General features: G+C 46.5%; 1 protein-coding gene across 1 annotated transcript; it reads left to right on the plus strand.

The window, feature by feature from the left end:
• The first annotated feature begins 1,545 nt into the window (after positions 1-1,545).
• On the plus strand, positions 1,546-17,700 carry COMMD9 (COMM domain containing 9). Its single transcript, XM_044270316.1, has 6 exons — positions 1,546-1,699; positions 4,014-4,139; positions 14,837-14,976; positions 16,099-16,133; positions 16,626-16,729; positions 17,425-17,700. The coding sequence occupies exons 1-6, from the start codon at positions 1,637-1,639 to the stop codon at positions 17,563-17,565; spliced, it is 609 nt and encodes a 202-aa protein (XP_044126251.1). The 5' UTR covers positions 1,546-1,636; the 3' UTR covers positions 17,566-17,700.
• The last annotated feature ends 239 nt before the right edge of the window (positions 17,701-17,939 follow it).

The raw sequence follows: 17,939 nt of genomic DNA on the forward strand, positions 1-17,939 counted from the left end.
CCACTTTATAATGGGGGAACAATGTGGCATTAACGAGCAACATGACCTGGCACTGTTATAGGGGCATCATGGCTGCCAGCACTATCATTAGCATTCTTATGCACCCTGGTTGCTATGGGCAACTGCTCCTTGTTTGCAAAATCAAAAAAGTGAAACAGTTGCCCACAGCAACCAATCAGGGACCAGTTTCCTTTCTCTTTTGCTATTAGGGGGGAGTTCCTCATAGCAACCAGTTAGATTCCAGCAACTGAAAAAAGAGAAGCTCCGGCACCAAGCGTGGACGTAGAAAAAGTTCCCAATCTTTATTCAGCAATTTTCATATACAGCAAACAGTGGCACAAGCTCCCACTTAATCCCAGGCAATCAACGCGTTTCGGACAGCAGTGTCCTTAGTCATGATCCAGGTGTCCTGCATGGTGGTCACTGAAATAGTGTCCAGTTTACGCCACCCCGCCCCCAAGAGGAGTTTCGAGGAGGCGGGTTAGGCGCCAATACAATCAAAACCATGCAGGCACCTGTGCAACATTTCTCCCGTGATACAAAAACATATGAAAATTTCTTTTAGACATACCAAACAGTTAAACAATTTAAAATCATGTGGTTATACTATTTAAATATATCAGAGATATTGGTTCAGGAGTGGTAAAGCAGGCATATATATATATAGTATTATACCATGGAATAAATGTAAGGCACATATCTGAACATTTATGGCTGCATATGGACACAGGAACAAATAAGTAAATAAGTATTCCCCAACAAACATAGTGTGCAAGGGAGCAAATATATATATATGAAGAATGGAGCAAGGCATCCGGAAATATATTTATGAAGAGATGATAGCAGAGACCAGGCAAACGACATGTGAGCAAATCTACTGATATAGTATAAAGGGAATGTCTGCTTTACCACTCCTGAACCAATATCTCTGATATATTTAAATAGTATAACCACATGATTTTAAATTGTTTAACTGTTTGGTATGTCTAAAAGAAATTTTCATATGTTTTTGTATCACGGGAGAAATGTTGCACAGGTGCCTGCATGGTTTTGATTGTATTGGCGCCTAACCCGCCTCCTCGAAACTCCTCTTGGGGGCGGGGTGGCGTAAACTGGACACTATTTCAGTGACCACCATGCAGGACACCTGGATCATGACTAAGGACACTGCTGTCCGAAACGCGTTGATTGCCTGGGATTAAGTGGGAGCTTGTGCCACTGTTTGCTGTATATGAAAATTGCTGAATAAAGATTGGGAACTTTTTCTACGTCCACGCTTGGTGCCGGAGCTTCTCTTTTTTCAATTGAATCTACCACACGGACTGACTTGGGTCCGCCCCGTGCACAGCCACATTTGGACATGTGAGGTGAGCTGGCTTTTCTTCCTTTGCAGATTCCAGCAACCAATCAAAGCACAGCTTATACATACAAGTAAAATGAAAGCAGTGATTTGATTGGCTTCCCCCAGACTCAGACCCGTTTCCTGCCTGGCTATACAGCAGGCTGCGTGCTTACCTATGAGGATGCAGCGTGTGGCGGGGCGAGGGCTCAGCATCCTGAAGGAACTACATCTACCACAATGCTTTGCGGCCGGGACGCGCCTTGCCATAGGCAGTGGGCACGTGATTAGAGTCACATGACGGGAGAGATGGCCGCTCTGCCGGAGAGTGTATTCAGCAGCCTGCAGCTCTTGTTAAAGGTGAGAGACATAAAGAAGGAGCAGGACGCCATTATATTCTGTGACTGTTTACTGTACGTCCAGTGAGTGCAGCCTGTGAACATGGAGAGACGTACGAGGGGGAGGCTGCAAACAGCCTGTGTGTTAGATAGGGGGGTTGGACTACAGGTACCAGCGTGCTGCAGTGATAGCTATAGGGACTACAAGTACCAGCATGCTGCAGTGATGGCTATAGGGACTACAAGTACCAGCATGCTGCAGTGATAGCGATAGGGGGACTACAAGTACCAGCGTGCTGCAGTCATAGCTATAGGGACTACAAGTACCAGCATGCTGCAGTGATAGGGGGACTACAAGTACCAGCATGCTGCAGTGATAGCGATAGGGGGACTACAAGTACCAGCACGCTGCAGTGATAGCTATAGGGGACTACAAGTACCAGCATGCTGCAGTGATAGCAATAGGGGGACTATAAGTACCAGCATGCTGCAGTGATGGCTATAGGGGACTACAAGTACCAGTGTGCTGCAGTCATAGCTATAGGGGACTACAAGTACCAGCGTGCTGCAGTGATAGCTATAGGGGACTACAAGTACCAGCGTGCTGCAGTGATAGCGATAGGGGGACTACAAGTACCAGCATGCTGCAGTGATAGCTATAGGGGACTACAAGTACCAGCGTGCTGCAGTGATAGCTATAGGGGACTACAAGTACCAGCGTGCTGAAGTGATAGCGATAGGGGGACTACAAGTACCAGCATGCTGCAGTGATGGCTGTAGGGGACTACAAGTACCAGCATGCTGCAGTGATAGCTGTAGGGGACTACAAGTACCAGCGTGCTGCAGTCAAAGCTGTAGGGGACTACAAGTACCAGCGTGCTGCAGTCATAGCTGTAGGGGACTACAAGTACCAGCGTGCTGCAGTGATAGCTATAGGGGACTACAAGTACCAGCGTGCTGCAGTGATAGCTATAGGGGACTACAAGTACCAGCGTGCTGCAGTGATAACTATAGGGGGACTACAAGTACCAGCGTGCTGAAGTGATAGCGATAGGGACTACAAGTACCAGCATGCTGCAGTGATAGCTATAGGGGACTACAAGTACCAGCGTGCTGCAGTCATAGCTATAGGGGACTACAAGTACCAGCGTGCTGCAGTCATAGCTATAGGGGACTACAAGTACCAGCGTGCTGCAGTGATAGCTATAAGGGGACTACAAGTACCAGCGTGCTGCAGTGATAGCTATAGGGGGACTACAAGTACCAGCGAGCTGCAGTGATAGCTGTAGGGGACTACAAGTACCAGCGTGCTGCAGTGATAGCTGTAGGGGACTACAAGTACCAGCGTGCTGCAGTGATAGCTGTAGGGGACTACAAGTACCAGCGTGCTGCAGTGATAGCTGTAGGGGACTACAAGTACCAGCGTGCTGCAGTGATAGCTGTAGGGGACTACAAGTACCAGCGTGCTGCAGTGATAGCTGTAGGGGACTACAAGTACCAGCGTGCTGCAGTGATAGCTGTAGGGGACTACAAGTACCAGCGTGCTGCAGTGATAGCTGTAGGGGACTACAAGTACCAGCGTGCTGCAGTCATAGCTATAGGAGACTACAAGTACCAGCGTGCTGCAGTGATAGCTGTAGGGGACTACAAGTACCAGCGTGCTGCAGTGATAGCTGTAGGGGACTACAAGTACCAGCGTGCTGCAGTGATAGCTGTAGGGGACTACAAGTACCAGCGTGCTGCAGTGATAGCTGTAGGGGACTACAAGTACCAGCGTGCTGCAGTGATAGCTGTAGGGGACTACAAGTACCAGCGTGCTGCAGTGATAGCTGTAGGGGACTACAAGTACCAGCGTGCTGCAGTCATAGCTGTAGGGGACTACAAGTACCAGCGTGCTGCAGTCATAGCTGTAGGGGACTACAAGTACCAGCATGCAGTCTGCATTTCTGTCATTAGAGGCTGAAAACCTGCACTGTAATCTCTGCTGATTTTGAAAATTTCCTTTTTTGGGGATGCTTTTTTTTTTTCTTCAAGTTTTTAACATGGGGTTTTAAGTGCGTTTTTGGGGGAGTGTATACACAGGGGGAGGGGCTAATGAAGAGCTGTGCACAGCCGGTCACTGCTCCTCCTAAAGGCCCAATATATGGGGACCCCCCAACCATACACTCACTGACAGTGGTGCAGACTGCAGCGCTCACTCATTTTCACTGCCCCCCCCCCCCCCAGCAGGTAACACCTAGTTGTCAGCTTAGAAAAGTTGCTCCAGACTCAGGAGGGGTGACCTGTCCTGTAATTCTGTCACTCTGACGTCCCCATCTTGTCTCCCCATGTGTCAGGCCTCCTCCAAGGATGTGGTCCAGAAGCTCTGCAGAGACTCCTTCCCTCCTTCAGCCCTGGACTCCATCCAGCTGATTGACAGCGCCTCGTCCAACCTGTCAGTGACCGCAGAGGAGGCTTCTCAGGTAGGTGCTCCTGTAGGGTGGGTGGGACTGGTGAGGAATTACAGTGGGGAGAAATGTGAAGGGACCTCAACAATCTATAACAAGACATCCTAAATCCGGTTCCGGTGTCTTATTATCCCTTCTTGGCCGCTCAGAGGTCCTAAATATTGTCTTCTCCATAATAATACAAGATGTAACTCAGGATAAGATGTAATGTGTGTACACAATGACTCATCAGCAGAATAGTGAGTGCAGCTCTGGAGTATAATACAGGATGTAACTCGGGATCAGTACAGGATAAGTAATGTACAGTCATGTGAAAAAATTAGGACACCCTTTGAAAGCATGTGGTTTTTTGTAACATTTTTAATAAAAGGTTATTTCATCTCCGTTTCAACAATACAGAGAGATTAAAGTAATCCAACTAAACAAAGAAAACTGAAGAAAAGTCTTTTCAAGATCTTCTGTAAATGTCATTCTACAAAAATGCCTATTCTAACTGAGGAAAAAGATAGGACACCCTCACATGTATTCCCTCTTAAATTGGCTCAGATCTCACACAGGTATATCACACCAGGTGCACATAATTAGTAGATCGTTACTCTGCATGTTGAATGAGGCTTGCCCTATTTAAACCTCAGACATTTAGTTTGGTGTGCTCCTGACTGTTGAAGTGAGAGTGAGCACCATGGTGAGAGCAAAAGAGCTGTCAGAGGACTTCAGAAAAAAGATTGTAGCAGCCTATGAGTCTGGGAAGGGATTTAAAAAGATCTCAAAAGATTTTGAAATCAGCCATTCCACTGTCCGGAAGATAGTCTACAAGTGGAGGGCTTTCAAAACAACTGCCAACATGCCCAGGACTGGTCGCCCCAGCAAGTTCACCCCAAGAGCAGACCGCAAGATGCTAAAAGAGGTCTCCAAAAACCCTAAAGTGTCATCTCGAGAACTACAGCAGGCTCTGGCTACTGTTGATGTAGAAGTACATGCCTCTACAATCAGAAAGAGACTGTACAAGTTTAACTTGCATGGGAGGTGTGCAAGGAGGAAACCTTTGCTTTCCAAGAGAAACATCGAGGCCAGACTGACATTTGCCAGAGATAAAGTTGACAAAGACCAGGACTTCTGGAATAATGTTCTTTGGACAGATGAGTCCAAAATTGAATTATTTGGACACAACAGCAGAGGACATGTTTGGCGTAAACCAAACACAGCATTCCAAGAAAAGAACCTCATACCAACTGTGAAGCATGGAGGTGGAAGTGTCATGGTTTGGGGCTGCTTTGCTGCAGCAGGACCTGGTCAGCTCACCATCATAGAATCCACGATGAATTCTACTGTGTATCAGAAGGTGCTTGAAGAACATGTGAGACCATCAGTTAGAAAATTAAAGCTGAAGCGGAACTGGACCATGCAACATGACAATGACCCAAAACATACTAGTAAATCAACCAAAGATTGGCTGAAAAAGAAGAAATGGAGAGTCCTGGAATGGCCAAGTCAAAGTCCAGATTTGAATCCCATTGAGATGCTGTGGGGTGACTTGAAAAGGGCTGTACGTGCAAGAAACCCCTCAAACATCTCACAGCTGAAAAAGTTCTGCATTGAGGAGTGGGGTAAAATTTCCTCAGACCGATGTCGAAGACTGGTAGATGGCTACAAGAACCGTCTCACTGCAGTTATTTCAGCCAAAGGAGGTAACACTCGCTATTAGGGGCAAGGGTGTCCTATCTTTTTCCTCAGTTAGAATAGGCATTTTTGTAGAATGACATTTACAGAAGATCTTGAAAAGACTTTTCTTCAGTTTTCTTTGTTTAGTCGGATTACTTTAATCTCTCTGTATTGTTGAAACGGAGATGAAATAACCTTTTATTAAAAATGTTACAAAAAACCACATGCTTTCAAAGGGTGTCCTAATTTTTTCACATGACTGTATGTACACAGTGACTGCACCAGCAGAATAGTGAGTGCAGCTCTGGAGTATAATACAGGATGTAACTCAGGATCAGTACAGGATAAGTAATGTATGTACACAGTGACTGCACCAGCAGAATAGTGAGTGCAGCTCTGGAGTATAATACAGGATGTAACTTAGGATCAGTACAGGATAAGTAATGTAATGTATGGGGGCGGAGCCTGGCTGCAGATCTGGCCGGACGCATGTAGGAGAGCTCTCCTTCATACCACCTTGCTAACTGGTAAATTTAGCGGTCCAAACCACCCCAGAATGCGGAAAGCTGGCAGATATATGCCCGGAGAGAAACCAGAAGCCTGCAAACCGGAGCGCAGAACCTCCAACATGGAGAAATACCTCAACAAAAAACCGTCAGCTCCTGCACCGGCCGGTCCTAAGATGGCGCCGCCGGAAGCAGATGAATGGAGCAGGGAATCGGAGGGAGAGGAGGATACAAGCCTCGAGACAAGCCCTGAACCTCTAAGCACCGCTCCGGTGTCCAGAAGATTTATTCAACAGGCATTGACAGCGGCCCTTACCCCAATCGTACAGGACCTTCAAGAAATAAAGGCAGATCTAAAACACATCGGCGGGAGGGTGGAAACGCTGGAACATGACCAGACGGTCATCACGAATTACATCAGAGCGGCCGGCGATAATACCATGGCTCTGGCAGCCTCGCTAGATACCGCATACTCCCTCATTGAAGATCAAGAGAACAGGAATCGGAGGAAAAACCTCCGGATCCGCGGCTTACCTGAAAGCATCCCTCATGAAAGCTTACCAGAAGCTGCCGGCGCCATTTTCTCTTCACTCCTGGGAAGTTCCAGTGCGGCCGATATTCAAATAGAACGCATCCACAGGGCGCTCAGGCCGAAACCGAAAGAGAAGGAGAACCCCAGAGACGTGGTGTGCGGTCTCCTGAGGTATGTGGATACCGCTGCCTTAATGCAAGCTGCCAGAAATCAGAAAGAAATCCTGCATGAAGGTGCTAAGATTTCCATCTATCAAGATCTGGCATCCTCCACACTGAATAAACGGAGGGCGCTGCGGCCCCTCACTGACCACCTGCGCCACCACAAAGTGCCATATAAATGGCTATTCCCCTTTGGCCTCACCTTCACCATAGATGGGAAGCGCTGCACCATTCGCCTGCCACAAGATCTCCAGGCAGCCTGGGAGCTGCTGCAAACAGATCCACTAGATGTGCCATCATGGCTGCCGTCTGCAGAGATTGGGACACAGCTGCCAGAACTTCCAGAGGCTTCAGGATGGCTTCCAGCCCCACAGAAGAAGAGGAACCAGCACAGGTCTAGAGACACTTGAAGTCCTAGAGACTATGTTGAAGTCCTTGCTGACTCTCTACTGCGTCTCTACGCAATCTCCAGAGAGGGGAAGGTTTCCACTTGTTTTTTGCTCGCCATAATTCCGCAAGTATACCTGAATACCACTTGAATTGTATTGCTCCTGTTCTTGTTAGTGCCGGCAGGGTAGATATTCTGCCTTGTCAATGTTACTTTTATGCAGAACTGTTTGGACCAAATGTACACGGTGCTATTTCGCACCAGTTCAGCGGGTGACGCAATTTGGATACCATCATGAGTAAATGGTTCCACTTTGTACCCCCCCCACCTACCAGGGTTATCTTGGCACAAACCTGGTACATGTGCCTAATTGCATGGCTGCTCACGCCCGCTTCACTGCAGCTAAGTGACCTGCTGCAGTGTTGCTGGCATGGGGGCCATTACACAGTACTATTTGTCATGTTGACAGAGTATTTAGTTGTGAAGTTTTCTGTTCACCCCCTAGATACGGTCAAATGTGCATGTCTGGAATTTTCGGTTCCAAAGTTGCCCTATTCTTGCAATGATGTCGTCCATTAAATGTACAACGTACAATGTTAGGGGCTTTAACACCCCACAAAAGCGCTCTCAGGTCATCCGTCTGCTAAAAAAGAATAACACAGATATCTGCTTCTTTCAGGAGCTGCATTTTAAAGAGTCTCATATACCCAAAATTCAAAACCCATACTTCCAGCACTGGTATTTTAGTGCTTTTGAAAAGGCAAAGAGAGGGGTGGGTATTGCTATTTCTAAGAGAGTACCATTTACATTGATATCTAAGCTGACGGACCCTGAGGGCCGCTTCATATTCGTGAAGGGCCTCATTGGTACACAAAAGGTTACGCTTGCCAGTTTATACAGCCCTAACCGTGGTCAGAAAGGCTGGATCAAGAGCACTCTGAGTAAACTGGAGCTATTCGCTGAGGGGATTAGGTTGATTGGGGGAGACCTCAATGTTACGTTGAATCCCATCATTGATGCCTCTGATGGTTCCTCCCAGTTAACCCAGTCAGCTTTAGGATGTATAAACAGATACATTTCAGATATGAACCTGCTAGATGTCTGGCGACTGGCCCACCCAGATACTAGGGATTTTACTTTTTTCTCTGCACCGCATAAATCGCATAAGCGGTTAGATTACATATTATTGTCCAGCAACGCTGTAGATATGGTGGACTCGGCAGACATAGGTGTTGTGACCGTCTCTGACCACGCCCCAGTCTCCGCTGCCCTTAGATTCTCCAGCTTACCAGCCTCAGTCAGACAGTGGCGTCTAAACGAGACGTTATTGGATAGACAAGCAGATACCTTGATCCTAGGACAAAAATTAAGGGACTTCTTTGTAGTAAATGCAACACCCGGCATGCCCCAGACGACACTTTGGGAGACACATAAGGTGGTTATCCGGGGAGAATTAATAGCCTTAGGCAGCAGAGTCAAGAAAGAGAAGCAAAAGATCATTCATGATCTCTTGGTTCAGATAGCAGACAAAGAAGCGGTCCATAAACGGTCTAAAGCAATAAAAGTTCAGACAGAACTGAACAAGCTGCGATCGCAGCTAAAAGACCATTTAAACATCCAAAACGCTAAAGCCTACCAATACGCCCAATATAAACATTATTCCCATGGGGACAAGGGATCTAAGTTAACATCTTCCCTCACGAAACAAAAGAGAGATTCCATGTTTATTCCCAACATCAAATCCAGAAATGGTAGTATGCTGCATAAAACAGCTGATATTGCAGAGGAATTCCAGGAATTCTACAAACAACTTTATGGCCTATCGGACCCAGACCACCCAGACCCTTCATTACAAGAAGCAACAGACTTGTTTCTGAGAGGCCTTAGTTTACCCCAGATATCTCCACAAGAAGGTGATACCTTATTAGAGCCGGTCACTGAACTCGAAGTAAAAACCCTGCTAACCTCTATGCCCATGGGCAAATGCCCCGGCCCGGATGGATTCCCGGTGGGCTATTATAAAAAATTCCCAGATATATTGATCCCACATCTAGTAACGTGGTGCAATGCACTCCTGAACGGGGAAACCCTACATAAGCAATCTCTGGAGGCCACAGTCACCATACTCCCAAAGCCTGGGAAAGATCCCCTTCTCTGCGGTAGCTATAGGCCAATCTCACTACTTAACGTAGATATAAAAATTTGGGCCAAACTACTAGCAACACGGCTGAGTCGCTTGCTCTCCAAACTCATTCACCCCGACCAATCTGGCTTTGTTCCTGGGAGGGAAGGGAACCACAATTCCTGTAGACTGATCACTGCAATACAGTGGGCCAAGAAGAAAAATCTCCCTTTAGCGCTTCTTAGTGTTGATGCGGAGAAGGCCTTCGACCGGGTGAGCTGGGATTTCATGAGAAGGACAATGTCGAGGTTTGGAATCCCGACAAGATTTCAGGAAGCTGTCATGTCCCTATATAAAGGCCCGAGCGCAAAAATCAGGGTCAACGGTACATTGTCTCCGTCCTTCCCCATCTGTAATGGGACGCGCCAGGGCTGCCCCCTATCTCCCGCCTTGTATATACTGGTCATGGAGACTCTCCTTCAGGCTATTAGGGAGCATGTGGATATTCGGGGGGTGAAAACAGGAGATAACGGTGCAGAATATATTAATGTGGCTTATGCCGACGATTTACTGATCATGGTCTCCAACCCGGTCGAGGCCTTCCCGCATCTTCTGAAGCTATTTGTGGAGTATGGTAGGCTTTCGAACTACAAAATGAATTATTCCAAGTCAGAAGCTTTAAATATTACTGCCCCGGCGAGCTCTATAGCCATTTTAAAAACCACTACGCCCTTCAAATGGCAACCCACATGTGTTTCCTATCTGGGGGTTAAGATCTCCGCGTCCACGGACGATCTATTTCGGCTCAATTATGCTCCCCTATTAACAGAGGTCCAAAAACTGCTTCAATCACTACGCCTCCCCTATTCCTCTTGGATGGGAAGGAAAAATATCTTAAAAGCGTTTGTCCTTCCAAAAATTATGTATATACTACAGATGTTGCCAATATTCCTACCTAACTCGTACTTTACAAAGCTCCGTAGGCTATTTGCGACTTACTTGTGGGGTGGGAAGAAGGCTAGGGCTCCCCACCAGAGGCTTGTACTGGGGCGTGGTCATGGAGGTATAGCACTGCCAGATGTCCAAACATACTACAGGGCCATACACCTGAAGAGGTGGTTGCAGCTCCACTCCCCTGCCTATCACACATTGGGCACGGAATTGGAACTAGTGCAGCTTACCCAACAGCAAAAAGCAGCTTTATGGGGTCAATCCAATGCATCACTGCACTCCTACGTGCTCCTAAAGGGCACCAGTTTGGTCATTAAACAGCTCAATAAGGCTCACGGGCTCCTACAGAACCCTCCCGGTGCGATGCCAGCAGACCTTATACCACACACTATCCAATCTTCAGGTACTCAGGTCTCACAGATCTGGCACAGATTCAGAAGTTTCTCCGCAGCCGATTTTATAGGGAAAGTACGCGGCACCCTACCGGAACAACACCCACTCAGTCTGATTTGGAAGGCAGCTAACTTCCTAGACCTCATATCTATAACAGCTGCTGGGAAACAGCTACTCACCCAGAAACCATGTGTACTGACCTCGACATGGTTCGAGAAGTTAGCGAGCCCCCCCTCCCCTCAACGCAAATTGATATCTAACATATATACGGCCTTGAATACGCCTCAGCGCCGCATAACCCCACAATATGTTCACACCTGGGCCAACGACCTTCAGACCACTTTCTCAGAGACGGATATTCTCTGCATGCACGCTCACTCGCATGGCTTCTCCCGCTGTGTGAAGATCCAGGAACATTCATATAAGGTTCTCACGCAGTGGTACCTTACCCCCAAACAACTATTTCTTAGTGGCTTGAGTGACCACGACAGGTGCTGGAGATGTGGAGAGGAGGGTGGCACTCTTCTTCACATTTTCTGGTCCTGTCCTAAAATAAGAGGATACTGGGATAACGTCTCCCGGATCATTAACGAAATTCTAAACATTAAACTGACATTATCCCCTCAACTGGTCCTTTTATGGCTCCCAACAAAGGACCTTTTGCCATCAAAGAACAAGCTTCCTACACACCTGATTCAAGCTGCACGCTTACTCATCCCCCAAAAGTGGCTGAGTGAAGACCCCCCTACAGTCTCTCAATGGTTAAACAAACTAGATCATGTACACCGTATGGAAGAACTGGCAGGGTGGGAACTTAGGACACACGAGAAACATAAGAAGTTATGGGCCCCATGGGTTGAGTATAGGCGAGTGAATGGTACTTCAGCATCTTAGGGTTTTTTGGCAGATAACAACCTTATGATAGCCTCATAGTCGTGACAGACACATTAGCAGGAAAGGAAGAAGCCAGCCATCTTCCTCTCTTTGGATCCATCACATGCACCTCAACTGCCTGGACCGTATCTGTCCAGTTCTAGGGACATTTTGTATCCCCCCCCCCCTTATTAGTTTATGTTGACCTTACCTACCTCAGGTTATACTTTGATTGTCAATTGCCAATATTTCCTGACCTTGACATGGAAAATGCACCTTTTATATGTCTTTGCATATGTCAATTGCGGATACGATTGTTCGCAACAATCTTGACATATGCATCACTGTATGCTGTGCTTTTCTTGATGCTTTTCATATGTCTTAAGCATAATGTCTATGCATTTGTCATTTGCGGATATGATCGTGTGCAAGAATCTGGATGTATACATCATTGTATGTTATGCTTTTCTTGATGCTTTTCAATAAAAAGACAATTGACAAAGTAATGTAATGTATGTACACAGTGACTCCACCAGCAGAATAGTGAGTGCAGCTCTGGAGTATAATACAGGATGTAACTCAGGATCAGTACAGGATAAGTAATGTATATACACAGTGACTCCACCAGCAGAATAGTGAGTGCAGCTCTGGAGTATAATACAGGATGTAACTCAGGATCAGTACAGGATAAGTAATGTAATGTATGTACACAGTGACTCCACCAGCAGAATAGTGAGTGCAGCTCTGGAGTATAATACAGGATGTAACTCAGGATCAGTACAGGATAAGTAATGTAATGTATGTACACAGTGACTCCACCAGCAGAATATTGAGTGCAGCTCTGGAGTATAATACAGGATGTAACTCAGGATCAGTACAGGATAAGTAATGTATGTACACAGTGACTGCACCAGCAGAATAGTGAGTGCAGCTCTGGAGTATAATAAAGGATGTAACTCAGGATCAGTACAGGATAAGTAATGTATGTATACAGTGACTGCACCAGCAGAATAGTGAGTGCAGCTCTGGAGTATAATACAGGATGTAACTCAGGATCAGTACAGGATAAGTAATGTATGTACACAGTGACTGCACCAGCAGAATAGTGAGTGCAGCTCTGGAGTATAATACAGGATGTAACTCAGGATCAGTACAGGATAAGTAATGTATGTATACAGTGACTGCACCAGCAGAATAGTGAGTGCAGCTCTGGAGTATAATACAGGATGTAACTCAGGATCAGTACAGGATAAGTAATGTATGTACACAGTGACTGCACCAGCAGAATAGTGAGTGCAGCTCTGGAGTATAATACAGGATGTAACTCAGGATCAGTACAGGATAATGTAATGTATGTACACAGTGACTGCACCAGCAGAATAGTGAGTGCAGCTCTGGAGTATAATACAGGATGTAACTCAGGATCAGTACAGGATAAGTAATGTATGTATACAGTGACTGCACCAGCAGAATAGTGAGTGCAGCTCTGGAGTATAATACAGGATGTAACTCAGGATCAGTACAGGATAAGTAATGTATGTACACAGTGACTGCACACGCAGAATAGTGAGTGCAGCTCTGGAGTATAATACAGGATGTAACTCAGCATCAGTACAGGATAAATAATGTATGTACACAGTGACTGCACCAGCAGAATAGTGAGTGCAGCTCTGGAGTATAATAAAGGATGTAACTCAGGATCAGTACAGGATAAGTAATGTATGTATACAGTGACTGCACCAGCAGAATAGTGAGTGCAGCTCTGGAGTATAATACAGGATGTAACTCAGGATCAGTACAGGATAAGTAATGTATGTACACAGTGACTGCACCAGCAGAATAGTGAGTGCAGCTCTGGAGTATAATACAGGATGTAACTCAGGATCAGTACAGGATAAGTAATGTATGTACACAGTGACTGCACCAGCAGAATAGTGAGTGCAGCTCTGGAGTATAATACAGGATGTAACTCAGGATCAGTACAGGATAAGTAATGTATGTACACAGTGACTCCACCAGCAGAATAGTGAGTGCAGCTCTGGAGTATAATACAGGATGTAACTCAGGATCAGTACAGGATAAGTAATGTATGTACACAGTGACTGCAGCAGCAGAATAGTGAGTGCAGCTCTGGAGTATAATACAGGATGTAACTCAGGATCAGTACAGGATAAGTAATGTATGTACACAGTGACTGCACCAGCAGAATAGTGAGTGCAGCTCTGGAGTATAATACAGGATGTAACTCAGGATCAGTACAGGATAAGTAATGTATGTATACAGTGACTGCACCAGCAGAATAGTGAGTGCAGCTCTGGAGTATAATACAGGATGTAACTCAGGATCAGTACAGGATAAGTAATGTATGTACACAGTGACTGCACCAGCAGAATAGTGAGTGCAGCTCTGGAGTATAATACAGGATGTAACTCAGGATCAGTACAGGATAAGTAATGTATGTACACAGTGACTGCACCAGCAGAATAGTGAGTGCAGCTCTGGAGTATAATACAGGATGTAACTCAGGATCAGTACAGGATAAGTAATGTATGTACACAGTGACTGCACCAGCAGAATAGTGAGTGCAGCTCTGGAGTATAATACAGGATGTAACTCAGGATCAGTACAGGATAAGTAATGTATGTACACAGTGACTGCACCAGCAGAATAGTGAGTGCAGCTCTGGAGTATAATACAGGATGTAACTCAGGATCAGTACAGGATAAGTAATGTATGTACACAGTGACTGCACCAGCAGAATAGTGAGTGCAGCTCTGAGTATAATACAGGATGTAACTCAGGATCAGTACAGGATAAGTAATGTATGTACACAGTGACTGCACCAGCAGAATAGTGATATTTGAAAGCTACAGTTTTGGCAGTTTGTGCCATATTACATGTCGCTACTTTTGGGTAAGATTACTTCTGCAACCTTTTTCTCTTGCTCTGATGCATCTGAAATAAAAAAATAAAAAGTTAAGCAGCTTTGCATTTAGTCTTCATTAAAAAATAATTAAGCCCCCAGTTTGTGTATAAAGTGTTTCCTTGGTTCTATTTCTTAAATCTTTGTGATCGATTCTGTAACTTTTCCTGCATCTCTAATCGTCTCCTTCTTGTGTATTAGGTGGTACTGGCGGCACACTCCCTCACCCGCCACGTGGTGTACAGAGGCCTGACCTCTGCCGAGCAGATTCTTCACATCTTCCCGGATGACTTTCACCAGAACCTGAAGAACCTCCTGACCAAAATAATTCTGGAGAATGTGTGAGTTGCAGATGTTTCTTGTGATGTAAAGTAAATTAGGACGTTACAGAATTCACCTTTACATCTGGATGCTGACGCCTCTTCTCACAACTGTTTTACTGCAATTGTATTCAGTCTAGGCCAATCTCTTTTTTCGGATAATTCGCTACAATGTATCAGTGCAAGTAAAATGTGTCAGTCTGGAATCCAGCCTGTTTACGGCTACTTTCACATCTGCGCTGTGTTGTCCGGTTTTGAGATCCGGCACAGGGTATTAAAACCGCAGCGCTTCAGTTTTGTCCCCATTCAAAAAACGGAACAAACCGGAATGGAATTCACCTGAATTCGTTCCATTCCAGTTTTTCGCGTTCCCATGCCAGACACAAAATTAAAGTCAATGGTGCCGGATCAGGTGTTCATTTTCGATATAATGCAACCGGATCCATTCAGAAGGGATGCAGACGGTTGTATTATTAGAAGGGAAGGGTTTTGCTGTGGTTTTGAGATCCCCTGCCAGATCTCAGAACCGTACAGCAAAAACGCAAAAGTCACAGTAGCCTAACTCCTCCACACAGGGTCAAAAGGGCGCATTAAAATATCCAATTTTTACCATTGATTAAAGGGGTTGTCAGGGTTCGGAGCTTAACCCAGTCAGCCCCCCCTGAGACTAGATCGTGCAGGGCACGGGCACTTTTGCTTATCATAACACACTGCCGGGCAGAAGTTTCCGCCCGGCAGTGTGTTTGGTGACATCACTGGCTCTGATGGGTGGGCTTTAGCACTGCCCTAGCCGTTTTACTGGCTAGGGCAGCGCTAAATTCCGCCCATCAGTCCCGGTGACATCACCGGGCATCCTGGCAGCCCCATAGAGAGCCCGGTACATCACCGGATCTCCAAAAAATGCCTTTGCCTCTGCGCAATTTAGCACAGGGCAAAGTAGAGCATCAGAGCATGAACTGCTCTGATGCTCAAGTCAGGGGGGCTGCGGGGTGAAAATGGAGGAATGTCCGGGTTCAGCTCTGAATCCGGACAACCCCTTTAAGGTCCCATAATTATGGCTGGCGGGGTTTAGGACACTCATTTTAAGAAATGCTGTAGGCGTGATCTGTCTGCTCACAGATGACCCCCTTTGTCTTCCTGTAGATCCGCTTGGAGAAGCGAAGCCCAGAACACGAGCAGTGAGTATACACAGCTGTCGTTATACATCTACACCCGCAGTGAATGGAAATGATCAGCTTTATCTATATTACTGAATTTCCTGGAATATTTAGGGGGCATTGAACCCAAAGTTGGCATTTATAGAAGTGATTCATGTGACCTGCAGCCCAGGGCTACTAAAAGCTTGGAGTCTCACTTTGTAGTTGTAATATTTACGTTTCCCTATAAGTGGCGCTGTTGCCTATGGAGAGGTTCTAAGCTGTCCAGCTATGTGACATAAACTAGTAATGGAGGGGGGGGGGGGGGGGCGGGGGGATACTCATTCCACTGGAATTGCTGTTTATTTGGCTGCTATGTAGTACTCCACTTCTCCTCTAGTGGCTGCTGGAGAAATGTGTGGATCCAGACCTGTGGCGATCGCTGTAGTTAGCTATAGATTGCCACATCGCTGGTATTAGGACTGGTGAGCCGATAGACACCGGTACCCCATAGACTGACCGCTCTCTCTTTAGTCTCATTGCCGCGTCTGGTAGATATGGACTGGAGGGTGGACATCAAGACCTCGTCAGACTCTGTCACCAGAATGGCGGTACCTACCTGTCTGCTGAAGATGAAGGTGAGCGTAACGTGTAATTACTGCTCGCTACTGACATCATAAATATTCTTATGAATACCTAACCTTTAACTGGCGCCCGCAGCCTGCCTGCTCCCAGCCGTTCTGGTCCTGCTCGCTGACTCCCGTGTGTCCATCTTCCTGTCCGCAGCCTGTTTACTTCCTCCTTGCCATCTGCTCCACTGCAGTCAACCCCTGGCTTCAGACGTGGCCTGTCTCTTGTGGACATGTCATTGCTGAAGCCAGTCATTGGCTTCAGCAGAGTAGGTGACCATTCACGGGAGGAGGTAAACAAGCCACGGACCAGAAGATGGACACACAGTGCAGAGGACTGAAGCACTGGAGGAAATAGCGGAGGCTGACAAGTTAGGTATTCATGGACAACCTCTTTAAAGTCCCATCATGCTTCATGGCGGAGCACAGATTTCATTCTCTGTACTCTGGAAGGCGCGTTGTCCTGTGCTCACTGTCGCCCCCTGCTGAGTATGGCAGTCAGGGGAGAATATGCCGTGGACACATCTCTGCCTCTGTCCATGGACCTGACAAGTGGATTAGAATATAACCACTACTGACTGCAGTAATGCTGCCCCCTATGGACACAGTCAGAACTGCACAGACAGGACTTTTCATGTAGCCTGAGAATTGATTGATCTCTTAGTGGAGGAGGTCCACGGCTGACATTGTGACTTCTCCCCCAGATCCAGGAGGACCCAGGTCTGTGTGGGCTGGAACCAGCGACCTCCACACTGACCATGGAGCTCAGCAAAGAAACCTTGGACACCATGTTGGATGGACTGGGCCGGATAAGGGACCAGCTGTCTGCTGTGGCTAACAAGTAGTTAATGACCCCACCTCACCCGATTGGGCGTCCTTAGCTTTCCGCCGCCTCGGACGTCACATGACATGAGATACAACTGCTCATATCCTGTAAATATTTTTTTCTAGAGTTATATAAAACAAAAAAAAACGTACAAGAGCCGAAGTCGTCCTTTAATGTTCTAGCCAACCACGGCTGCTGGGGCTGTCACCCAGCTTTCCTAGGCCCCCGAAGAGGAAATCTGCATAGAGGGGAGAAGTCAGATCCGCTGGGACCCGATATAATGACCTTATGGATTATCACCTATTCCTGAATATTGTTTTTTTCCCCCCACTCGTATAAGCAACCAACTTGAGCATTTATTGCTGCAGTGTAAAGCATGGGGGAGCACCTTTT

Source organism: Bufo gargarizans, chromosome 10, assembly GCF_014858855.1.
Source record: "Bufo gargarizans isolate SCDJY-AF-19 chromosome 10, ASM1485885v1, whole genome shotgun sequence".
Taxonomy (NCBI): domain Eukaryota; kingdom Metazoa; phylum Chordata; class Amphibia; order Anura; family Bufonidae; genus Bufo; species Bufo gargarizans.

Coding starts and splice junctions, on each gene's coding strand:
- COMMD9 (XM_044270316.1), top strand. CDS start 1,637: ATGACGGGAGAGATGGCCGCTCTGCCGGAGAGTGTATTCAGCAGCCTG. Junction 14,977..16,098: donor AAAATAATTCTGGAGAATGT/GTGAGTTGCAGA, acceptor GTCTTCCTGTAG/ATCCGCTTGGAGAAGCGAAG. Junction 16,134..16,625: donor CGAAGCCCAGAACACGAGCA/GTGAGTATACAC, acceptor CTCTCTCTTTAG/TCTCATTGCCGCGTCTGGTA.